The sequence below is a fragment of the Zalophus californianus genome, chromosome 2 (genome assembly GCF_009762305.2).
Source record: "Zalophus californianus isolate mZalCal1 chromosome 2, mZalCal1.pri.v2, whole genome shotgun sequence".
In the NCBI taxonomy this organism is placed as follows: domain Eukaryota; kingdom Metazoa; phylum Chordata; class Mammalia; order Carnivora; family Otariidae; genus Zalophus; species Zalophus californianus.
In genome coordinates, this window is record NC_045596.1 from 142284744 (window position 1) to 142311834 (window position 27091).

A 27091-nucleotide genomic window follows, 5' to 3' on the forward strand; every position below is an offset into this window, starting at 1 on the left:
AAAAGACTCTACCCTCAAATTACTAGAATTCATACAGCAATTCAGTAATGTGGCAGGATACAAAATCAATGCACAGAAATAAGTTGCTTTCTTATACACTAACAATGCAAATGTAGAAAGAGAAATTAGAGAATCGATTCCATTTACAATAGCACCAAAACCATAAGATACCTTGGAATAAACCTAACCAAAGAGGTAAAGGATCTATACTCTAGGAACTATAGAACACTCATGAAAGAAATTGAAGGAGACACAAAAAGATGGAAAAACATTCCATGCTCATGGATCGGAAGAATTAGCATTGTTAAAATGTCTTTGCTTTGAGTATAATTTTCTATTATTTTTCTAATTTCTTATGATAAAAGCTTAAATTTTTTATTTGGAAACTTTCTTTTGTTTTAACATATGCATTTATGCTATAAATTTTCCTTTATAAGTACCATAGACACCAACCTTGCATGATGAAGGTAGATGGTTGATTTTGTTTCTCTTGTCTATTTTTGATCACAAAAAGTTCATTTGGTCTTGAAAGCTGCTAGGATCTGTGATCAAGTTCTTAATGTTGCACAGTATAAACAATTTTAGGTCAATAATATTTTAGAGCATTTATTATGAATTTACAAATTTCTAAGGTACATAAGAAATGGTAAAATACTATAAATATATATGTGGGTATCTAAAAGACTGCAAGTTTTAACTTTACAACTCAATTATTATTTCTAATTTTGTATCTAAATGGTTTTTGAAAATGATGTTGTCCCATGGAACTCTCATAAGAACAATTAAAACCTAAGTGGGATTATAAATTGAAGCTAATGATAATTAGGAAGAGGAAGAGGAGGAATAAGATTAATAAAAACTATTACTGACTGGAATATATATCCCATTAACCTCTAAACAACTCAAGTGTACAAAGTATCTATGACTGTAACTCCACAAAAAGTGAATCAGGAGAGTTTAGATAATGTGCTACATTGTCCAACAAGGGATAATGATTATTTGAAATCAAGCCAGCCTTATTCTAGTGAGATATATGTGTTCATCAACAAGGGAAATGGAGAGAAGGCCCTAACTTTTACTGGCTACCCTTTATTTTTTTTATAATATCCAGAAAAGCTGTTTCAGATGTTTCCTAGCTATATGCTACATGATATTTGCTTTACTTTTTCATTTATTTGATAGATGTATGTTTCTCTTTACCCCACCTCCTCTACTCAGGAATGTGATAAACCATAGAAAATAAAGATGCATTAGATATAGAGATGGAGATATTTAAATTAGTGGCATAAAGCATTGACAACTTCATGCAGATCCTAGTATAGTTAACACTCCATGTTAGTTGGGGGACCTCATAACTTTTCTCTGGAGAGTCATCTAAAGACCAAAATACACCATGAAAACATTGCCATATCAGTATTCTTTTCACATGGACCCCATGAGCAATGGTATAAGCAGACCAATCAAAAAGAGAGTGTGGATTTACTTGATAACAAACCAAAGATTGAATAATTAAATTTAAAAAAAAAAACAGGAAGGACAAAACTTCGTAATTTGTAGTCAAAATAGCTATTAATTAGTTTCACTTCTCACTGTTTCTTTAGGAATGAAATAAATATAGACTGAAAGTCAATTAAGGGGGGGTAATGGAGTGAAGCAGAACAAAGAATTTCAGTGAAAGATACAAAGCAAATTAAGCTTTAGAGTTTTTTTTTAAAGATTTTTCTTTATTTATTTGAGAGAGAGAGTGAGAGAGAGAGAGCACATGAGAGGGGGGAGGGTCAGAGGGAGAAGCAGACTCCCTGCTGAGCAGGGAGCCCGATGCAGGACTCGATCCTGGGACTCCAGGATCATGACCTGAGCCGAAGGCAGTCGCTTAACCAACTGAGCCACCCAGGTGCCCCTAGAGTTTTTTTTTTTAAATGAGTATCTCTGACACATTGTTAATTTAATCTTCTGATGATATAAATTAATGCACTATTACATTATTTATCTTTTATTTAACAGGTATTTTTGGAAAACAGCAAAATAATTTTTCAGGTAGTTAAGTTTGGGCTATTAATTAAAAACAAAACTATAAGTGGCTTTTTTTTAATCCTACACTATCCATTTAAACTCTATAGGGCTAGTTTCCCAGAGGTCCTGTCTTAGCTCAGGTTGCTATAAGAAAATATAATAAATTTGGTAGCTTAACCAACAGACATTTATTTCTCACAGTTCTAAAGCCTAGGAAGTTCAAGATGAAGGTGACAGTAGATTCCGTTTCTGGTGAGAGCCGTTTTTCCTGGTTTGCAGAAGGGTTTCTTCTCACTGGGTCTTCACATGACAGAGAGAGACTCTTCTGGTCTCTTCTTCTTACAAGGGTATTAATCCTGTCATGGGGGACCCACACTTATTACCTTATCTAAATCTAATTACCTTTCAAAGCTTTCACCTCCTAGTACCATTACATTGGGAATTAGGGCTCCATCATATGAATTTGGGAGACACAAATATTCAGTTCATTGGAGATATCATGACTTGATTACTCTCACCTAACTAAATATTAATAAGTCACTTCTACTCACAAAAAATTTATAGAAATTAAAAAATGTCTATGTTTGTGGAGGTAAAATTTTGAACATTTCTTTTTAGTTAAAGCTTCTTTCCCTCACCTGTTCCTGCCAGCTTCAGGCCAAACTCCTACATTAGAAAAGAGGGCAAGATTGACTTTTTTTATCCTTCTTTGGTTCAGTCCTTCACACCTGAGAGCAGTCTGACAGGCTTTCAATACGTCCAGGATTAGGGAAGGGTGAGTATGTGGGAAAATGTTCAGGAATGTCTTTGGTCTTATTTAACAGGTATTTTAGTCACATAGCACTGATGCTCTCTGGTCAAAGAAGATGTTTCTTTGGAACCACAGTAGGTTTTTGGGATACCTCTCATTGCCAGGAATCTTCTCCTCAAGTTTATCATTGTGCTCCTAAAGTTCTTATCAGTCCTTCTGAAAGAAGATTTGGAGCCAGATCCTTCAAAATGACTAACTCTTCCCATCTTGTGGCTCTCAATTGGCCTATGATAAACATTCAAGACATGTCCCAACAAACTCTGGGAGTGTGACAAACTCGGGAGGTACATAAATTCTTGGGAGTTCAGGCATTCATTGTGAAGCCTTCTTCACATAAAGCAGCTAGTTATCCATGCAGTCTCACCTTTAGCCTTTCCCATTGTGAGTCCACTGTGCTCCCCAAATTCCATGAACATGTATCGGGTTCTCTATGTTGTCTCCTTGATGATATTACCATCCTTCAGCTTTCACCTCACTTACCATGGCACAGCAGAAAGGTCTCACAGGACACTATCTACCACAATAAATCCCACCTGTAATTTTAAATAGAGCCTCTTCAATCCTCTAGCTTGGTGAGCGGCTAAGAGTTAGAAAACTGGTTTCTAGAATTTTCTTTGGAAGCCCCACCCAGATGGTTTATCCTTCACTTTGGCATATGGATGCACTTGGCAGCTACTGTTCTGCCAGCAGGTTAGAGCCTCAATAAAAACTGAATTTAAAGGGAGCAAAGTTAGAATCCTGTTATAGTATTATATAAACATGTTGACTTTTCGCCCCTTCTTTTCTGGTATTTGTCTATCAAATGAATACTTCTATCAACCCTCACTTTCCAAAAAGGAGATTAATATATGTCTTGTGTGGAGCAACCCATAACTGATTCCTATTCAACACATCATATTTATTTGGCAGAGATTTTCCCTTAAGATACCATATGAACGTTGATGAATTTTAGCATATGTTCTCAATTTTTGTAAATTATCTAAATGCTAGTACTGCTTTAGCTCTTACATTTAGCTATTACATTTTTTTAAATGAAGAAAGGAATGTAAAAACATTCCAAATGCAATTTAGAGCAGAAAAAGGGATTGTACTTGAGTACATATTACAAAAATTTTAGGTGCATTACCAATGCTTTGAAGTATAAAAATAACCAATTATTATTTTTAAAAATAAAATAATAAGATTGGATTCCCCCTTTAGTGGATGACTATCATTTCCTAAATCGATCCTGATATCATTGTGTAATTTGACAAATGGTTGACAGATTACTTCAAAAATTAAAAGAACAGTTGGGGGGCACCTTACCATATAATCTAGTGATCATCAATATTTTCTGAATCATCTTTTACTTCCTAAATATTTGATGACTTCTGAGATATATACTTCCCAATGAAATCACTTATTGCTATTTATCAGAATATTGATGAACTTTTATAAGGAAAAGCATAATAAAATTTAAGTCCAATGTCCTTATAAAACCAGATACTTTTAAGAAATTCAAAATTACAAATACTGTTAAAAGCCTTTTAGCTATTAATAAAATTATGATATCTCACTTATCTTAGATTCTTTACTATAATGCCATCAAAGCATTTCATTAAAGTAGAAAGCTATGAACCAATTCACATAAAACCAATCAAGATATAATGTGTAATGTGCTCCTTTTGGTCTCTTTCATCCCTAGAGCAAATTATGGCTAGATGTACAACTAATGTCTATAAAGAAAACTTCTAGTAATGAATGCTTTCCCCCTTTATTATGATACTCTTTTTCTTCATTTTTTTCTTTCTTTTTTTTCTTTCTTTTTTTTTTTTTTGATATTTGTACATCTTCACTCACCAAACATAATAAAATGCCATGTAAGACATTTCTTTTTAAAAGTTCAAAGCAAGTAAGTCCAGCAGAGAAAGACAATTATCATATGGTTTCACTTATTTGTGGAACATAAGGAATAACATGGAGGACATTAGGAGAAGGAAGGGACAAATGAAGGGGGGAAATCAGAGGGAGAGACGAACCATGAGAGACTATGGACTCCAGGAAAAAACTGAGAGTTTCAGAGCGGGGCGGGGTAGGGAGATGGGTTAGCTGGGTGATGGGTATTAAGGAGGGCACGTGTTGTGATGAGCACTGGGTGTTATAGGCAGCTAATGAATCATTGAACACTACATCAAAAACAAATGATGTACTATACAGTGGCTAACTGAACATAATAAAAAATAATAAAAAATAAAATAAGCAAATATTACCCTAAACAAACTGACCATTACTTTAATTCTGCAATATATATTAGTCATATGTGTATCAAGATTAATTTCAAAGTTCTAAAACTTGTTTGGGTTCAATTTCCTTTAAAACAGAAATATAGAAGTTCCTTATTATATAAAAGTTCCTTATTATATAGGTAACCACCTTATTTATGGATTATCCAGCCAAGATTTTATTTAGCTGCAAACTGGCTTTTCCTTAAAATCATATTCTCTTGCTTTAGTTAATACTAACTCAGAGAAAGGAAAAAATGTAAAACCAGCCAAAACCAAGAATTATTATAAAGGTAAAATTGTGTGGAAACAGAACACCATATTTTCCATAGTTGTCTTACAGTGTCCTAAGAGGAAGTAAAATGGTAGGCAAAAGAGGCCATTTTTTTCCCATTACCATTTCAAAAACACACAGTTCACTAGAAAACATTATCTTTGATTTCTGTATTAAAACTAAAGAAATTTTCATTACTAGGAGGCTGATTCTATTTTTGAAATAGATTACCGTGCTTTGAGAATACAGGTTACTAACTTCTCCAAAAATATCAAATTAGAGGAAAGTTGCTGAAATTTTAGAATCACTATTCATCTAATAATTGCAACATCATTTTATAGAAATTGTTTTAATATATCCATGAAATTCAATTCTTCACCCATTAAATAGCAGCATAATCTCTGTCTTAAGTAGGAAATCCACCACTGCATGTGTTCCATGAGTATGAGCAATCACTTAGAACCTATACTGCATGCACTTCTCATTTAACCTTCCCAAAATTTTAAGTTATTATGTTTTATGCCCTCTAGATTACATTATATGCATTAGAAAATTTTAACCACTTTATGAGACATAAGCAAATATGAAAGCAGCATTAATGTTTTGAAATATGAGAATAATAATCAACAAAGAATAAAGAATGAATTGAGTTGAAAGATAAGATATACTGGAAAAGCACTGGGTTTAAAATCAGAACTCTATTATTCTGAGTTGCCGGTTATGAAACCAATGGGTTTGCATAAATACTGAGTCATCTTTATATGTAATATAGAAATAAGAACACTTATCTTGCCAGATCCAACCCTGTTGATAACTTCAAATTAAATAAAGAAAATAAAAGTACTATTTCAATTACAAAGTAGCTATACAAATAGTAAGAAGCAAAATGTCTCCACCTCTAGAATGCTATGGTTTGCAAAATATATTTACACATCATTTTATTTTGGGGCATGGATATGTTCATTAGACATAAATGTTATTTTAGTTCTTTTTAAATAATATATTATTAATGAAATTAAGAGTGATATAAGAACTTCTTAGACCATTCATAAGAAAGGTTAACTAGTATTTTTAGGTCTGCTCCATGATATTTTTATCTCCAAAGATAAGAAAAGAGCAGGATAGATTTTAATACCTGTGGAGTGTTACAAAATGAAAAGAAAAGACAGATTACCACATGATATGTAATACACGATCCCATTTGGTAAAATGTAGCTATAGGTAAAGATATGGAAAGCATAAGAAGAGTATTTGGCAGATGTTTCTGTTTGTTACAATGATTAAAATAGTTAACAATAATTTGTAGACAATAAGATGACAAATTATTTTTTAACCTTTTTTTGGTCAGAGATTTCCTTATTTGCCAAATTGATTATATTGAGTGTATGTTAATTATTTAGTGATAAAAATTTTCCATTTGTATTCCTTCTATATATGGAGTATAGTCTAGCAATCAGACAGATCTGGGTCTGAATCTGAGAACAATTATTTACTAACCATGTAACCTAGAAACAGAAATTAACCTCTCAAAATCTCAGTTTCCTTATCTGTGGTAATAGTATCAACCACACTTCTTTGCATATTTGTTTGTTTAATTCCTAGGAGTTAAATAAGGTAACAAATTATTTTACCACAATTCTTGGTATATACTGAAAATTCAATGAGGGTTGATAATTTTTGAATTGAGGTATTAATAGTATTAAACTACTTCTTTTGTTCACTTACTATGTTACACTGATTCAGATTTCACTGGGTTGTAATCATTCTTGAGTATTATATAGACATTTAGGACATTTATGGCTTACCCAGGTAATCCAGGATAATCTCTCCATCTCAAAATCCTTAACTAAATTACACCCTCAAAGTCCTTGTTGCCTAATAAGGTAACATTCACAAGCACCAGGGATTAGGAATTACCTATCTTGAGCCTTAAAAAGTAGTCATTCAATACTATCAATTTTACTCTAATTAGGTTAACTGTAGTAGTCTTCTATTATACATTATTAGGATAAAGTTAAAACTGTTACTCAGATAAGTTATTTTCAATCATACCTTCCTAGGAAATTGTTTCATAAAAAAGTAAAGTCATGTCAATGAAGAAACTCTCAGATCTTAGTTATAAGGGGCTGTGTGGGTGAATTCAATTCTTTTTCTTAAACTACTTGACATCTATTCACTAAGTTGTTAAGACTTTACAATGACTAATTTAGTAATTAGTTCATATTTATAAATCCTTCTGCATCAATTTGAAAAGTTAGTGTAACTAGGACTATATTAATATCATTATCTGTATTAAACATCTGATCATCAAGTTTTATTTTGATTATATAATACATACAAACTTTCTCTGCAAGCATAACCCAGATGTAAACTGAAGTCATACTGTCCTTTAAGATTCAAACTACGTCCACAAAAATATTATCTCTGTGACTCTGCCTCCCTAAAGATGCTTGTCTGAGGCTAGAGGAACACAGGGAATAAAGATTTACAGGTTTCTCACTTCAAGATAGGTTTCTATTTTTTTTTTAATCTAGCCCATGCATTCTATCCCCTCTCCATGGTTGGTCACCCTATCATGGACACAACCCTAATTTTCACTCTTTCAAAATACCATCAACAAGAAGCCATCCCAACCAACCTTTATTGAAGATTCATGATTACAGATGTGTTATAATTGGGGTTCCGCAAATACCCTGAAGTTAAATATTAGGCATTCTGTTCTTAAACGCATTTTGGTGATCCAGCCAATGGAAATCTATTTTTGGATATCTTTTTCATATTCTCTCAATCCCTCCTTCTAACATATGCACACACACACACACACACACACACACACACACAGTTTCTTTTTCTCTTAGAACTGACTTAAGAGTAAGAGCTTATGCTTTTAGTTTTGTTTTTACCTGCAAGATCCTTTGCAAATAGAATTTTTTCTTGCAAAGATGAAAAAAAGGCCTTAATAGTACATGCTATTTTATTTTACATCAATTACAGCTATAATGGAAAGGGCAGTAGCCATGAAGTTAAATTTGGATTTGAGTGTTGGCTTCATGACACACTACTTCTATGGCTTTAAACAACTTACTCAGCCTCATAGTCTCATCATCTGTGAAAGAAGATTAGTATTATCAGTCTCACAAGACTGCTGAGGTGATTACCAAGGAAGTGAAAATGAAAATACATAGAGCATAGCCTGCTTATACGAATAATGAATTTTAAAAACTACTGGGTAAACTAAAGATGTCACTGTGGTACATGTATTTTTATACTTTGTAAACATTCCAAGAGCCTATATTATATCTAAGGCACTAGCTTAAATGCTTTGAAAAGCAGGAAGAAAAAATGTACCTGCCCTCCAGAAGATTAAAATTTAGAGGAAAAGACAAATGCAAAAACTGCAAGGCCATGTATAATAGAGATGTAAAGGAAATGATAAATAATACTTGATACAATCTGAAAAGACTTCACATAATAGGCAGAATTTGAGGTGACTCTAGCATGTGGGTGGGACATAATCCATTAAGATGGAGCAAGTGGAGATTTTTGTTTTTTAAATCTAAGTCTAAGAAGTATGTGGTCAATGAATATTAAACAGTCTACTGACAAGTATGAATGAAACCTAAAGACTGAGATTAGAGGTTGACTAGCTTAGAGATTTTGCACAAATCATTTATTCCAGCTTATTTTCCCTGCATCGATCCCTCTGAGTACAAATTATATTTTCAGTTTCCCTCCAAGCCAATTATATTACACATCATAAAGGTCAGCGACCATTTACTTTCACAAAAGTGAAGGTGTGTTGTTTACCACTGCCTTCTCTATCACCAGAACAACAGAGCAAAAAAAGAATTAGTATCTTCAACTACCCCAAAATAAAAGAAATAAAATAAATAATTTTCTGTGACTTAGCTACTAGATCAGATACGTCTGAGAGTAACTATAGTTAACAAAAGGAACTATTTTTACATTTCATATGTTTATTATAAAGAGAAATTTTTTTGATTTGCAACTACAGAATATTCTAATAACTAAGAAAAGATTCTAGTATGATAAAATGGTAGTGTTAGAAATTTGTGTCATTCCTCCTAGAGGATGACTACTGACCAGGACTCAGTAAGACAAATATTTTTCCGGAAGTTGGGATAGGTTTAAGCCAAATCCATTCATATTTTTTAATCCATTCTTTTTGAGACCTATCAACTAAGTGAAGTTTTGTTTATTGAAGCATAGGGTAATGAAACACTATGCAACTTATTATCAAAATTTTATTTTTAATTTAATTTTAATAATTGCCTCCAGGTTCACTAATTTCACAGTGTATTTTTCACCAAAGGAAAAAAAATGGGGAATTATCCAGCTATATTACTTTTCATATCATTAGTCCTGCCTTCAGCTAATTAGAAACATCAAATCCATCATTAACTGATAAATATTCAAATAGCTCTAAAAGCAATACTGAAATAGTTGCCCCCAGAAGGATATTTGAACAACTGGAATAATAGTGTGTACTCCAAAATAACTTCTTTTAAAAATGTACCAGACTATTAATAAATACATGTTGTATTCTTTCAGTTTTAGCAGGAATAAATCCTATCACTCCAGGTTTCGTATAATCTTTGTCTTACCAACTAAGTACTAAGCTTCTGGTGAACAAGGGCTCACCTACATGGAGCTCTGCCATTGTATTAAGGGTTGGGGAGTGTTGTGAAGCTATAAAAGAAAAGGGAAAAGTGCACATTTAGCCTTATTAGCATGGGACATTAAACAATAGAGCTTTCAAAAAGATCATATAAAAACACAAGTTCTTCTCTTTCAGCTGAAATAGTTATGTAGAGTACCATCTGATGATCAGTCTCACAGTGGTCTCAGCCATGTGTTTCTATTTGGGGGAGGAAGCTATTGTAACCCTGCAGGTTCTTCTTGTTCACTTTGATTTAATGCTGCGCTCTCAGGTCCTGAAAAATCCTTTAGACCAAACTGAGGGTAAAGTGCAATATTTGCAATCCAAATACTCTTCCTTTATTCATGAGAACAGTTCAACCTCCAAATTTGCACAACCACTCACATTAAGTTTCATTCTCAACAAAACAAAGGAAGGTAATTTGACTCATTATTCTTAGAAACCTGGTAAAATTAGAAATGAATATTTTCTGCCAATATACTACCAGTGCTCTAACAGGATATACTACAGCTCTGGCATAGGATAAATTGTAGGCACCAGGGTAGGAGCAGGCAATTCTACTAGAAGCATCAGGAAGGGCTCCCTGTGAAGGATGACACTGGAGCTAAAGCTTGAAAGTTAAATCTTGAATAGATGTTTACCAGAATCATAAGATGGAGTCAGGAGATGAGTAGGTGTGTTGTGGGAGGAAGGGGGGATATTCCACACATATAGAACAGAACAAATAATGATACAGTGTCCCTTTTAGCTGGAGTGTGTAGCTATGTGTGTATGGCATATGAGTTGAGAGGTTCAGGAGAGAGAAAATAAAACATAAACCCACACAGATAGTAAAGGACCAGGTCATAAAGAACATTGCTTATTCTGTCAAAATATTTGAATTGAATCCCACAAGTCATCTATTCTCGGTCATAGGAATGAATTGCAGTAAGCACTGAAAATAAATATTGCCATTAATACTAATAAGCCAAAGTACGAATGTATTTTTCTCTTCCTTACAATTCATGTTTTGCCCTATGAGAGTCTCATTCAGCATTACAAACTCTCTGTTGAGAAGGCAAAAATAAACACTCATTAAGGCTAGCATACTGCTATGTGTTCATAACCCTATATGTTCCCAGGGATGTTTCTTTCATGTGAAAATCATCCATTCTGTGCACCACAGTAGAAAACAAATATTGAGAAGCAATGTTTTGCGTATTAAGAATTTTAGGCATGGAAAGACAAATGATGTGTTAGATCTTTTAGAAGGATCATTCTAGCAGTGAAAGGAAACTGGACCTACTTAGCAGCATATTGAAATAAACCCAAAAGAAAAGTGGTAAAGACTAAGGTAGTAGGAACAGAAATTTTAAAAAAGGGAAATACATGAAAGCTTTTGTGAAGATAGGGCTGACAGGATTGGACTGAAGGGCAGATTGGTTGTGGAAGGGTAAGAGAGAGGAACAATATGTTAACCCATCTTTCGGTGTTGTGTTTAAAGCCACTGAAACCCCATCACCACAACTCTTGTCAGATATGAGTCAGAGATTAGGTGGCTGAAGACCTTCAGGAGAGTTTAAGGCATTTGGGAATGAGCCAATGGAGATCCAAGGACCAATGCCCCAAAGGTGAATAAATGTCTGGTTCAAGGAAGTGCTCTATAGAAAGGGAATCCTAAGATTCCTGTAGATTTTCCTTTCACGGCTCCAAAAATCCTAAATATCACTGGAGATCTAGTCATCTCAACAATACCAAAACCAAGGTATTTCAAGCTGAATTATCCACTGAAACCTGTACTCTGGGGCACTTGGGTGGCTCAGTCTGTGAAGCATCTGCTTCGGCTCAGGTCATGATCCCAGGATCCTGGTATCCAGTCCCCATAGGGCTCCCTGCTCAGTGAGGAGCCTGCTTCTCCCTCTCCCTGCTGCTCCCCCTGCTTGTACTCTCTCTCTCTCTCTCTCTGAAAAATAAATAAATAAAATCTTAAAAAAAGAAAAAAGAAAAAAACCTGTACTCTAACAAGCATCCAGTCAGTAAAACTGTCAACCTGCATGGCTAATAGTTCAAAGTCAAAAGTCTTGAGGCATTCAGATTCTCAATATGAGTGTAACTCAAAAGCCACATGAGAAAAAGGATTAAAATGTAGGTAGCTTATCAGTGTTGACTTTGGAGGGATATGGTTTTATGGACTCTAGCTCCTGGATTAGCTGTGAATAAATGAAATATGATCTACTTTTTGATGTACCTATTGATATGAGATGATGCAAACAATTTTATCAACCTCAAGAGCAAAATATATGTGAATTTTTTTTCAGTTTGTATTCAGTTCCAGATAATAATTTTAAAGAAATCTATTCATTATTTATTCAGGGTAGATTCTAGAACCAACTTTAAATCTACAAATTACTCATGCTCTTCTGCTTAGTGAGTTTATGAAGCAGTTTATTCTGTCCTTCAAAAAGGGAGTATTTTGTATTCCTCTGTCAAAACCTAAATTCACAAATGACTAGAAGCAAAGATTATATTTTGATTACCTTGTGGTAAGAATTTAAATTGAAATGACAGGCATTAGAATTTATTTTGCCTTAGACAAGTGATACTATTTCTAAATCTGTCAATTTTCAGAGCAAGAAAAATAAAATAATTTTACCATACGCACATTATTTTCCATGTCACACCAGAAAGTGTCCAATTTTTCAAAATTTCCAATTTGCTCTAAGATGTGAAAAATTAGGAACATGTATATAAAAAATAACATTGCTTTAAAAGGCAAAATGCTCAAAAACACCTGAAACAAAAGTCTCTGACTCTTTCAAAAGATTTAACTACTGTTACTGTGTTAACTTAAAATAAATCTTAAAAATTAGTAAAATAAATTACATTCAGTTAACTAAGCAATCTATATTTATTAAGAACATGCTATTTGTCTCAGTTCAGGGGTGCACTGAATTTCAACCGGTTTCCAAATTAGCTACCTCTGCCACCTGTATAACTTCTTTTTGTTTCATCCTTCACATTGCTATAGAGTGTTACTACTAGAACTCAAATCAGATTATTTTACTCTCACAAGAGAGTCTTGAGACACTGTGCTCCCATTTCCCAGATAACTTACTTGTTCATACATATGGCTGGAAAAAATTGTGCCCTATCAAACCAGGAACATCTCTCTCTCCTGCACCCTCTTCTCCAGGGTAATTTTTGTTTGTCTGTCTCATTTATTTGTCTCTGTTCAGTTTTCCTAATACAAACCAACAAATATGACAAATATAATGAATAAAAGAATCTGCTTAATTCATGTATATCCTGTATTTGTAAAAAAAAAAAAAAAGTTTATCATATTTATTGCGTATAAAGCCAGGTCATTCAGCCAACAATCCCATTTTTTTAAGAAATCATTTAACTTAAGTGACATCACCAGTAGATGAAAACATTTTTTTTAAGATTTTATTTATTTGACAGAAAGAGACACAGCGAGAGAGGGAACACAAGCAGGGGGAGTGGGAGAAGGAAAAGCAGGCTTCCCGCTGAGCAGGGAGCCTGATGTGGGGCTCCATCCCAGGACCCTGGGATCATGACCTGAGCTGAAGGCAGACACTTAACGACTGAGCCACGTAGGCGCCCCTAGATGAAAACATTTTAAAAAGAAGTCTCCCTACATAGAAAATCATGGTATAGATTTGATATACTGTAATCAAGGGACATAAAATATAATTAGAGGGACAAGAAATGTAGCCAAAGAATAACTACTTGGTACAGCACTATGTTATAAAATAACATGTACTATGTATTACGTAGTGAAATTCCCAGTTTTAAGAATAGGTAATGGGCGCCTGGGTGGCTCAGTTGGTTAAGCGACTGCCTTCAGCTCAAGTCATGATCCTGGAGTCCCAGGATCGAGTCCCACATCGGGCTTCCTGCTCAGCAGGGAGTCTGCTTATCCCTCTGACCCTCTTCCCTCTCGTGCTCTCTATCTCTCATTCTCTCTCTCTCAAATAAATAAAATCTTTAAAAAAAAAAAGAATAGGTAGCAAATGGGAAAACATAAGTACTGATTTTAAATACAAATGCAGTAAGTTCTAGGGAGTTAGTAAAAGAAGTGGTCAGAATAGATTCATTTCATCAGAGACTGATGTTGGATATTAAGGAATGCACAGACTATGGTTGAGCACAAATTTTGGAAAAAAATATCCAAAGGAAAGATCAAATTACCTTAAAATAGATGAATATATATCTATAGGTATATCGTAGTCATTTGAAAAAGTTTTATGGCCCAAAACAATCTTTTTTCAAATAACTGCTTAATTCAGGGAACAAAATTAAAACTGATAATTGACTGTTTCAATAGACTTAACTGGTCAGTTTAATCAAAATGATCATTAAAAAACTGGTGATTGCCAGGGACTGGCTGGAGTGTGGGGGAGGGGAGGGGGGATTGGGAGATGCTGGTCACAGAGTACAAACTTACAGTTATAAGGAAAAAGTTTGAGGATCTAATGTACAACATGGTGATTTTAGTTAACAATACTATATTGTATACTTGAAAGTTTCTAAGAGTAGCTCTTAAATGTTCTCATCAGAAAAAAAAAGGGCAACTGTGAGGTGATAAATATGTTAATCAACCTTATTGTGGTAATCATTTCATAATATATACATATTAAATCATGTTATACAAATTAAATTTACACAGTTATATATCAATGACCTCTTAATAAAGCTAGAAAAATATTGTCATTAAAAGACAAAATCAGTGTTCCAATGACAAAATAAGTAAAAAGAACATTAAGTATGTACCTTATATGGAATAATGTTGCTGACCTGAGCTTAAATGAAACATAATAATTGGCATAAAAATAATAGTTTACTATTATATTTAAATAGTAAATATATTCAAATGGTCTTAATAGAGTCCCAGTGGAAAAGGTTAGTGGATAAAGGAGATAACACTCATATTGTCTAATATATAGCTCGCAGAAGTGAGGATTGGCTCAAGACAACTTAGTCTCTAGATCATCTCCAATAAACTTGAATACCCAAAGCAAACTGCATGCACTTTAGCAATGTAAGATGCAGACCATACTTATTTTAATTACATATATCTATCCATACAGGCATTTAAAAAGTATGTTTCATTAACACGGCTGAACTTAAGAAAATATGGATATATCACAATTATTATATGGTTTCCAGTCTACTTCAAATAGACAACTTCATCATCATTAATATTAATCAAATGAAATCCAAACTGATTTTTTTTTTTTTTTAGTTTTAACTCAAGTGAACAATGTCCTTAGTCCCTCAAAATCTTTTCATAAATATTTTGGTGTTAGTATACATATATTTCTTGGACTAGACATTATGGTGCCATCTTCTTCTCATTAATTAATTTTCTACTGTAAGAAAATGGGCACTAGAAAACTTCATCTTCCACTAAGATACTATTCTTGTAGAAGAACTTGGTGAATGCCTGAGTTCTCAAGGCCTAGTAGACCCATTTGCTATGGGAAGACATTTTTTCCCAATGTTTCTGGGCACACTGACAACAAACAGGGGAGAGGGACCATTCTTAATAAATTTTGATTGATAGTTCTCCTGTGGTGAGTATGATGATATGGTACCTAGTCCTGGCTGGCTCTGTCTGAAATAACAGACCACGTGAATTCAAAGTCTAACATAAGTGTTCTGCTATTTTATTATTAGCAAGAAAGAAAATTTAAATTGAATGTCAGTCAGGTTTTTATGTTTTCCTATGCAGCTGCAAGCTTCAGCTAAAAAAATCTCTGCCCTATCTATATCACCTAGATTTTTATGAATCTCACAACCCAAATTCAAATATTTCGATTTTTTTAGTATGATTTTAGGGACCCTGGTGTGTGAAAAAGCTATGGTGGCAAGTGCCACTTCTAATCGATATAAATGTCATGAATTCCAATAGAATTCTCCTTTCAGTTTCTTTAAATAGCCACAAATTCCTAAGAAAATGTTTACAGTTTATTACCAAGATTTATATTTATTTGACTCTCACATTTTCCACTATTGGTTCTAGTATCTCAAATTCCTAGATGAATAAGAGAGCCAATATAATAGAGGCCATTGGATTAAAAGAAATTCAACCAAATTTGCTCCATACAATTAACACATTTGTTTAATAAATTTGTGTGTCTTAAACACATAGAATGTTTTTGTTTTATCTGCAAAAAAATGTTGAAATCTTTCTTATAAAATACTACAATCTCTTTCTCATTGACTATTCCCACCAGGTGCAAGGAACCATTTTCCCAGCTCCCAATTTCAATCCCATAATGGATGCCCAAATGCTAGGGGGAGCACTCCAAGGATTTGGTAAGCCTGATTATTTCCATTATCTTTTGTTGTAATTTTTTTCACTTTACCTTGTTTTAAGATTGTAATATGGGTGTAAATAGCTGATGTCTAACAGAAGGCAAACACAGATTAAAACAAAAATCTGGGCAAAGAAATAGAATAAGAAGAAAAATAATAGAAAAGGACAATAATGGTAAGCCAATTTGCTCTCTCAATTGCAACTCTGATCTTGACATGTTTTTGCCTTAAATCCTTAAATGTCTCAACACTAACTACATTAAATGAAATCCCAAACCAAAAATCATCCTAGGAAAAAACTTCCTTCTTTGACCTTGTTTGTTTACTAGCCTTTTTTTTTTTTTTTTTTTTTTTTTGCTACTTCCATTTCCAGCCAAATCAAACTTCCTGCTATTCCCCAAATTGGATCTGACTAGTCCAATAATCCCCTGCCCGGAATGCTATTTTCTTCTGTTATTTTGCATCCAAATTCTTTTCAAGATTCTCTTCAAATAATTCTTCCTCTTTGACTCATACTTTGGGCACTCCAAACTCAACCAGCCATGCCAACCCCCAGGGCACCCTCTTCTGCACTCTTGTGTCACTGATCTCATTTTCATTGTACTTGTCCTTTGTGTCACCTTGGACTTCAGAGAGCTCCCAGAATGTGGTGTCTGGCATGCAGGTGCTTAATAAATGGATGTTCAATGAATGAAACTAGAGTTTAGAAAAGGACTGTAGAGATAAGGGAGGAAAACTGTTGAGTTCTTTTAAAAAAAAGATTTAATCTTTAAGAAATGAAATGGAGCTGGTAAACATCCATATATTTTCCTTAACTAAAACCTGTTTTAAGACTTCTGATGAGTATGAAGATAAACACTGAAATTTTGCATAAAACATGCAAAGCCTTTCATAAGAAACAAGCTCTTAACTTTAAAGACAAAGTCGCCTTTATGATAACTATGCTCTGTGTGTGTGCATATGTATGCGTACGTGAGCATGAACACATGCATGCATGCTCATTTTTGTGTTTTATTCACCAGCAGAATCTCACAGGAAAACAATAAAGGACTTTAAATATGCTCTCTAAAGCTGACTTGAGGAGTTTGCAATGCTTTCATGCCTTTTAAAATATCAGGCATCACTAGAAAAATAGAGACAAGTTAACAAAAAGTTATGGATTAACTTTGTCTTCAGGAGAGTAATTTTTGCTTTAAAACTATACATCAATCTATTCACTGAAAAAATTTTTCTTTGCTCCAGTTTCAATTCTCCTGTCATAGCAACTTTAGGGTCAGAATGTAGGTTCAATTTGACCATTGTAATTTTTTGCTTGTCAGTGTTTTAGACTGAAGAATTCCAGGAGGTTTAGGGTTTGATCACATACTGTCCACTCCAGCATGCCACAGCAAAAACACATCTCAAAATGCTTTAAAGTCTGTCCAACCTGATGACCCTGGCACAGGAGAGACAGAGAGAATCACATTTTCTTTATCTTTTCATCTGTTGATGGAACTTCAGTGGTTTGCTCTACAGTGAATATGGAGGTGCAGATATCTTTACGAGATAATGATTTCATTTACTTTAGATAAACACCCAGAAGTAGGATTGCTGTATCATTCTGTTTTTAATTTTTTGAGGAACTTCCACACTGTTTTCCATTGTGGCTGTACCAATTTACATTCCTACCAATGGGAATTCCCTTTTCTCCACATTTCTTCTTGTCTTTTTGATAATAGTCATTCTAACAGGTGTGAAGTGATATTTCATTATAGTTTTGATTGGCATTTCCCTGATGATTAGTGATATTGAGCAGTTTTTCATGTACTTATGGACCATTTGTATGTCTTCTTTAGAAAAATGTCTATTCAGGTTCTTTGCCCATTTTTAATTAGATTATTTGGTTTTTGCTATTGAGTTGTATGAGATTCTTATGTATTTTAGATATTAATCCCTTATCAGGTATATGGTTTGCAAATATTTTCTCCCTTTCTGTAGATTGCTTTTTCATTCTGTTATTTCTTTTGCTCTTCAGAAGCTTTCTAGTTTGATGATGTAGTTCCACTTGTTGATTTTTGACTTGGCTACTATGTTTTACTTAGAAAAATCAGAAAGCGAAAAAATACTCCAAAGCAAACAAAAATGAGTAGTTTTAACAAAAATTGTCTTAAATTATATAAAAATTCACCAATCACACTAAAAAGGAATAACTCTCAGTTAATATTCCTTAATAGTGCAGTCCAGTATCCTTACCATTAGAAGCTACTTTCCCAGTCTGTGCAGTCTTAGAATAACTGTGTTTATTTTGTCTCAATTAACATATGTATTTCCCAAATCATCCCTGTGAGATGCTAGACAACTGGAATTATTTTTAACCTACATGCCTAATTCTTGACAAAGCAACATCAAGTCAAAATCTTTTTTGAAATAGTCAGTGCTATTTAGAGTGGACATCCTTGCTTTGTTCCTTATCTTTGTCCCTATTAAGTATATGTTCCCTATAGGTTTTGCTGAGAGTTTTCATCTTAAACAGGTGTTAGATTTTGTCAAATGCTTTTTTTTCATCTGTTGATACAGTCAACAGTTTCTATTCTTTATTCTATTGATGTAATAAATTATGTTAATTGATTTTCAAATGTTGAGATAAGACTTGCATACCTGAAAGAAACACCACTTGGTCATAATGCACAATTCTTTTTATACAGTATTGAATTCAATTTGCCAATATTTTTGAAGAATTTTTACATCTGTGTTCATGACAGATATTGGTCTGTAGTTTTCCTTTCTTGTAATGCTTTCTCTGGTTTTGGTAGTAGGGTAATGCTGACCTCATAGGATGATTTAGGAAGTATTGCCTCTGCTTATATCTTCCGGAAGAGACCGTAAACAAACAAAAAAATCATAAAATTTTATTCTTCAAAAGTTTGGTAGAGTTCACCAGTGAACCCATCAGGGCCAGGTGCTTTCTGTCTTGACAAGTTATTTAATATGTGTTTAACTTCTTTAATAGATATAGGCCTATTCATATTGTCTATTTCTCTTTGTGTAAGTTTGGGTAGATTGTGTCTTTGAAGAAATTGATCCATTTCATCTACAGTATCAAATTTATGGGCACAGGGTTGTTCTTAGTGTTCCTTTCTTATCCTTTTCATATCCATAGTATCTGTAGCAATGTACCCTCTTTCATTTCTGATATGAGTAACTGTATCTTTTCTCTTTTTTTGTTAGTTAACCTGGCTAGGGGATTATCAATTTTATTGATTTTTTTCAAAGAATGAGCTTTCAGGTTAATTGATTTTCTCTATAAATTTCCTGTTTCAATTGAATTTATTTCTACTCTAATTTTCATTGTTTATTTGCTTTGGCTTACTTTAGACTTAATTCATTCTTTTATTCAGTTTCCTAAGGTGGAAGTTTATATTAGTGCTTTTAGGTATTTATTTCCCACATATTTATTCAAGGCCATAAATTTTCCTCTAAGCATTTCATTTGCTGCATCTCACAAATTTAATAGTTTATATTTTCATTTTCAAATTAGTTTGATTTTTTTTAATTTTCTTGAGCCTTTTTTGTGTTATTTGCAAGTGTGTTGTTTAAGCTCCAAGAATTTTAGGTTTTCCATCTATCTTTCTGTTATTGATTTCTGGTTTAATGCCACTGTGGTCTGAGAGCTTATTTTGTATGGTTTCTATTATTTTACACTGGTTAAGGTATATTTTATGTAGTCTATCTTAGTATTACATGTGAGCTTGAGAACAACAACCTGTTGTTGTTGAAGTATTCTATAGATATCAATTATATCAAGTTGATTGATGATGTTACTGATTTCAAACATGTGCTTATAAGTTTTCTGCCTGCTGGATCTGTCCATTTATGATAAAGAGGTACTAAATTCCTGATAAAATAGTGGATTCATCTGTTTCTTCTAGCAGTTCTATCAGTTTTTAACTCATGTATTTTGATGCTCTTTTATTGGGCTCACACATATGAAGATTTATAATATCATCTTGGAGAAGTGGCCCCTTTATCATTATGTAATGGTTCTTTTCATCCCTGATAATTTTCCTTCTTCTGAAGTTTTTTGTATTAAAATTAATATAGCTACTCCAGCTTTTTTTTCAGTATGTTAGCATAGTATATCTTCCTCTATTCCATTATAATCTATCTGTGTAGATCACTCAGTGCTATTTAGATATAATTTGAAATTTTAGTAATAATTATTTTCCTGCTTAGTAGACCACTTTTACCTACTTGACCATATAATCAATGTTTATTATTCACAGATTCCACATATGCTAATTTGTCTACTTGTAAAATTCATTCATAACACCAAAATCAACATTTGCAGGACTTTCATGGTCATTAACAGGAATATGCAGAGAGGTGTAAACTTTGAGTCATCAGAGCACATATTCCAGCTGAGATTAGACAAGATGATGCTTTTCCTTCTTGTTTCAGCTCTTACACTATTAACAAGTGTCCTTTTTGTGGTTTATTTAATGCTCCAATTTTTTTGTATCTTTATGCTCTTTGTTCGTGATTGTGTTCTTTTAAACGCTCTCCAAATGTTGTGATAAAGTGCTGTCAAATGTTCCCAAGCACAAGAAGAAATATTACAGAGAAAATATGTGCATCAATAAGCTTCATTCAGACATTAGTTCTAATGCTGTTGGCCATGAGATTAATGTTAATAAATCACCAATATAGTACATCCAGAAAAAAAGATAAAATTCACTGTCTATGCATGAAGCTGCCCAGAAAAATGCTAAAGTAAAATCTGTTCTAAGTTATAAAGCTGTGGAAAAGCAGCTAAATTTCTGAGTTCATGACAAAAAACTAATAATATAAAAAGTGTAGTGATCAGCTTTCTCTTGAAAGTAGTGATAGATGCCTTGCATGTTTCAAAAGGTGATACAGTGGGGGAAGGGGCAAGATGACAGAGGAGTAGGAGACCTAAATTTCGTCTGGTCCCAGGAATTCAGCTAGATAGTTATCAAACCATTCAGAACACCTACGAACTCAACAGGAGGTCATAGAAAAGAATAGCAGCAACTCTCTGAACAGAAAAGCGACCACTTTCTGTAAGGTAGGACCTGTGGAGAAGTGAATCCAAGGCGATATTCTGGAGGATAGACAGAGGGGGCCTCCGTCCACCACTTCTGGCAAGTGATAGAGCAGCAGAGCACAAAATCGGAACTTTTAGAAGTCTGCTCCGCTGAGGGACGTCACTCCAGTGGCTAAGTGTGGGGAGGAACCCTCGCTGGAACTGTGTGGTCTCAGGACTCTCGAGGTCACAGAAAGACCGGGGGTGCCTGAGTGCAGCAGAGCTCCCAGGTATCGAAGCGGGGAAGCCAGCTGCAAAGACAGAGCCGAGGAGTGGGCTCACAGCTCGGGGTTGCCATAAACCGTGATCTGCGGCACAGTCAGGCCACTGTTCCTCCAGCAGGGACCCAAAAAGTGGCAGATCCAGGGAGACTCCCCTTCCTCCCCCGGGAGGAGCAGCACAAGAGCACACCACAGGGATCTGCTGGGTTTGGAGACTCCACACTGGGTCAGGCAACAGAGATAGAAATGCTCGGTCACAGGCCGGGTGAACACGGAGTGCGGCCCTGGACCAGGGAGATAGGAGCGATTGCCTGCATTTCTCTGGGGGCTCCCTGAGGAGTGGGGCCCCGAGTTCTTGGTTCCTCCAGAACAGAGATTGGGAGGTCACCATTTTCACTCTAATCCTCCAAAGCTGCACGGAAAGCTTGCAGGGAACAAATGCTCCCGAGAGCAAACCCAAGCAGATTACTTAGCCCGGCCTGGCAAGGGCAGGGCAATTCTGCCTCCGGCAAAGACATTTGGGAACCACGGCAACAGGTCCCTCCCCCAGAAGATGAGAAAGAACAGCCAGCCAAGACCAAGTTTGCTGATCAATGAGAACGAAAAACTCCAGGACTAGGGGAATACAGCACATAGAATTCACGGCTTTTTCCCCCCCCGATTCTTTAGTCTTTCAAAGTTAATATTTTTAATTTTCATTTTTTTCTTTTTCTATTTCTTTTTTGAATTTTTCTTTTTCCCTTTTTCAACCAACATTTTATCACTCCCTTTTTTAAAACTCTTTTTTATTTTTCATTTTTAGAGTCATAGACTATCCTCATAGTAGTTAACCTTATTTTTGGTATATATATAAGTTGCTCTCTCTTTAAAATTTTGGGATACAGTTTCTTCAAACAGACAAAAATATACCCTAAATATCCAGTGTATGGCTTTGTTCTAGACTCCTGCCTGATTACATTCTCTCTTTTTTTTTAATTTCTATTCTTTCTTTTTTCAACCAACTTCTTATCTTATCAATTCCTTTTATAAAATCTTTTATACTTTTCATCTTTACAGTCACATTCCATCCCTTCATCGTATTTACCCTTATTTTTGTACATATATAAGTTTTTCTTTCGTTAAAATTTTGGGAGGCACTTTCTTCTAATACACCAAAATACACCCAAAATCTAGTGTGTGGCACTGATCTATTCACCAGCCTGACCATATTTGATCATATTCTTTATTTTTTTTAACTTTTTCTTCTTTTTTTCTTTTTTCTTTCTTTCCCTTTCTTTTCCCCTATTTCAGGTCTCTTCTGACTTGTTTACTGTATATTTTTCTGGGGTTCTTTTTACCCTGTTACCATTTTCTTCTCTCATTCACCTATTCTCCTCTGGACAAAATGACAAGATGGAAAAAGTTACCTCAAAAAAAAAAAAAAAACAGGCAATACCAACTGCCAGGAACCTAACCAATACAGACCTTAGTAAGATGTCAGAACTAGAGTTCAGAATGACGATTATAAAGAGACTAGCTGGGCTTGAAAAAACTATGGAAGATACTAGAGAAACCCTTTCTGGAAAAATAAAAAAACTAAAATCTAACCAAGTCAAAATCAAAAAGACTATTAATGAGGTGCAATCAAAAACGGAGGCTCTAACTGCTAGGATAAATGAGGCAGAAGAGAGAATCAGTGATATAGAAGATCAAATGATGGAAAATAAAGAAGCTGAGAAAAAGAGAGATAAACAACTCCTGGATCACAAGGGCAGAATTCGAGAGATAAGTGATACCATAAGATGAAATAATATTAGAGTAATTGGGATCCCAGAAGAAGGAGGCGGGGGGCGGGGGGGAAGAAAGTATATTGGAGCAAATTATAGCAGAGAACTTCCCTAATTTGGAGAAGGAAACAGGCATCAAAATCCAGGACACAAAAAGAACCCCCATCAAAATCAACAAATATAGGTCAACACCCTGACATCTAATAGTAAAACTTACGAGTCTCAGAGACAAAGAAAAAATCCTGAAAGCAACTCGGGACAAGAGATCTGTAACCTACAGTGGTAGAAACATTAGATTGGCAACAAACCTATCCATAGAGACCTGGCAGGCCAGAAAGGACTGGCATGATATGTTCAGAGCACTAAATGAGAAAAACATGCAGCCAAAAATACTATATCCAGCTAGGTTGTCATTGAAAAATTTCCAGGACAAGCAAAAAATAAAGGAATTTGCAAACAAGAAACCAGCTCTACAAGAAATATTGGAAGGGGTCCTCTAAGCAAAGAGAGAGCCTAAAAGTAACATAGACCAGAAAGGAACAGAGACAATAAACAGTAACAGTCACCTTACAGACAATACAATGGCACTAAATTCATATCTTTCAATAGTTACCCTGAATGTAAATGGGCTAAATGCCCCAATCAAAAGACACAGGCTATCAGATTGGAAAAAAAAACAAGACCCATCGATATGCTGCCTATAAGAGACTCATTTTAGACACCTCCAGATTGAAAGTGAGGGGGTGGAAAACCATTTACCATGCTAATGGACACCAAAAGAAAGCTGGGCTGGCAATCCTTATATCACACAAATTAGATTTTAAAACAAAGACTATAATAAGAGATGAGGAAGGACACTATATCCTACTTAAAGGGTCTATCCAACAAGAAGATTTAACAATTGTAAATATCTATGCCCCTAACATGGGAGCAGCCAATTATATAAGCCAATTGATACCAAAATCAAAGAAACACATCAACAACAATACAATAATAGTACGGGATTTTAACACCCCCCTCACTGAAATGGACAGATCATCTAGCAAAAGATCAGCAAGGAAATAAAGACTTTAAATGACACACTGGACCAAATAGATTTCACAGATATATTCAAAACAGTCCATCCCAAAGCAACAGAATACACATTCTTCCTAGTGCCCATGAAACATTCTCCAGAATAGACAACAACCTAGGTCACAAATCAGGTCTCAACCGGTACCAAAAGATTGGGATCATTCCCTGCATATTTTAACACCACAATGTTTTGAAACTAGAACTGAATCACAAGAAGAAAGTCAGAAGGAACTCAAATACATGGAGGCCAAAGAGCGTCCTACTAAAGAATGAATTGGTCAACCAGGAAATTAAAGAAGAATTAAAAAAATACAAGGAAACCAATGAAAATGAAAACACAACTGTTCAAAATCTTTGGGATGCAGCAAAGGCAGTCCTGAGAGGAATGTATATAGCAATCCAAGCCTTTCTCAAGAAACAAGAAAGGTCTCAAATACACAACCTAATCCTACACCTAAAGGAGCTGGAGAAAGAACAGCAAATGAAGCCTAAACCCAGCCAGAGAAGAGAAATAATAAAGATCAGAGCAGATATCAATGAAATAGAAAACAAAAGAACAGTAGAACATATCAACAAAACTAGGAGCTGGTTCTTTGAAAGAATTAATAAGATTGATAACCCCCTGGCCAGACTTATCAAAAAGAAAAGAGAAAGGACCCAAATAAATAAAATCATGAATGAAAGAGGAGAGATCACAACCAACACCAAAGAAATACAAACAATTATAAGAACATATTAGGAGCAACTATATGCCAACAAATTAGATAACCTGGAAGAAATGGATGCATTCCTAGAGATGCATCTACTACCAAAACTGAAACTGGAAGAAATGGAAAACCTGAACAGACCTATAACCACTAAGGAAATTAAAGCAGTAATCAAAAATCTCCCAACAAACAAGAGCCCAGTGCCAGACGGCTTCCCAGGGGAATTCTACCAAACATTTAAAGAAGAATTAATACCTATACTTCTGAAACTGTTCCAAAAAACAGAAATGGAAGGGAAACTTACAAACTTGTTTTATGAGGCCACCATTAGCTTGATCCCAAAACCAAACAAAGACACCATCAAAAAGGAGAAATACAGACCAATATCCCTGATGAACATGGATGCAAAAATTCTCACCAAAATACTAGCCAATAGGATCCAACAGTCCATTAAAAGGATTATTCACCACGACTAAGTGGGATTTATCCACAAATCAATCAATGTGATACAATATATTAATAAAAGAACAAGAACCATATGATCCTTTCAATAGATGCAGAAAAAGCATTTGACAAAGTAAAACATCCTTTCTTGATCAAAACTCTTCAGGCTTTAGGGATAGAGGGTACATACATCAATATCATAAAAGCCATCTAGGAAAATCCACAACAAATATCATTCTCAATGGGAAAAAACTGAGAGCTTTCCCCCTAAGGTCAGGAACATGGCAGGGATGTCCACTATCACCACTGCTATTCAACATAGTACTAGAAGACCTAGCCACAGCAATCACACAACAAAAAGAAATGAAAGGCATCCGAAAGGGCAAAGAAGGAAGTCAAATTCTCATTCTTTGCCAATGATATGATACTTTATGTGGAAAACCCAAAAGATTCCACCCCAAAACTGCTAGAACTCATATAGGAATTCAGTAAAGTGGCAGGATATGAAATCAATGCACAGAAATCAGTGGCATCCCTATACATCAACAACAAGACAGAAGAAAGAAATTAAGGAGTCAATCCCATTTACAATTGCACCCAAAACCATGAGATACCTAGGAATAGATCTAACCAAAGAGGCAAAGGATCTGTACTCAGAAAACTATAAAATACTCATGAAAGAAATTGAGGAAGACACAAAGAAATGGAAAAACGTCCCATGCTCATGGATTGGAAGAACAAATATTGTGAGGATGTCTATGCTACCTAGTGCAATCTACACATTTAATGCAATCCCTTTCAAAATACCATCCACTTTTTTCAAAGAAATGGAACAAATAATCCTAAAATTTATATGGAACCAGAAAAGACCCCAAATAGCCAGAAGAATGTAGAAAAAGAAACGCAAAGCTGGTGGCATCACAATTCCGGACTTCAAGCTCTATTACAAGGCCATAATCATCAAGACAGCATTGTACTGGCACAAAAACAGACACATAGATCAATGGAACAGAATAGAGAGCCCAGAAATGGACCCTCAACTCTAGGGTCAACTAATCTTCAACAAAGCAGGAAAGAATGTCCAATGGAAAAAAGACAGTCTCTTCAACAAATGGTGTTGGGAAAATTGGACAGCCACATGCAGAAGAATTAAAATGAACCATTTCCTTATACCACACACAAAAATAGACTCAAAATGGTTGAAAGACCTAATGTGAGACAAGAATCCATCAAAATCCTAAAGGAGAACACAGGCAGCAACCTCTTTGACCTCAGCCGCAGCAACTTCTTCCTAGAAACATCGCCAAAGGCAAGAGAAGCAAGGGCAAAAATGAACTATTAGGACTTCATCAAGATAAAAAGCTTTTGCACAGCACAAGAAACAGTCCACAAAACCAAAAGACAACCGACAGAATGGGAGAAGATAATTGCAAAT

The 27091-nt window shown here is 34.7% G+C and overlaps 1 protein-coding gene across 1 annotated transcript in view; it reads left to right on the plus strand.

Annotated features, from left to right (window-relative positions):
* Positions 1-27091, plus strand: part of ANXA10 (annexin A10) — a 94556-nt gene that overhangs the window by 12764 nt on the left and 54701 nt on the right. The window contains exon 2 of the mRNA XM_027599798.2: positions 16280-16361. Coding sequence (XP_027455599.1) covers positions 16280-16361 — 82 coding nt within the window. The remainder of the gene's footprint in view (positions 1-16279; positions 16362-27091) is intronic.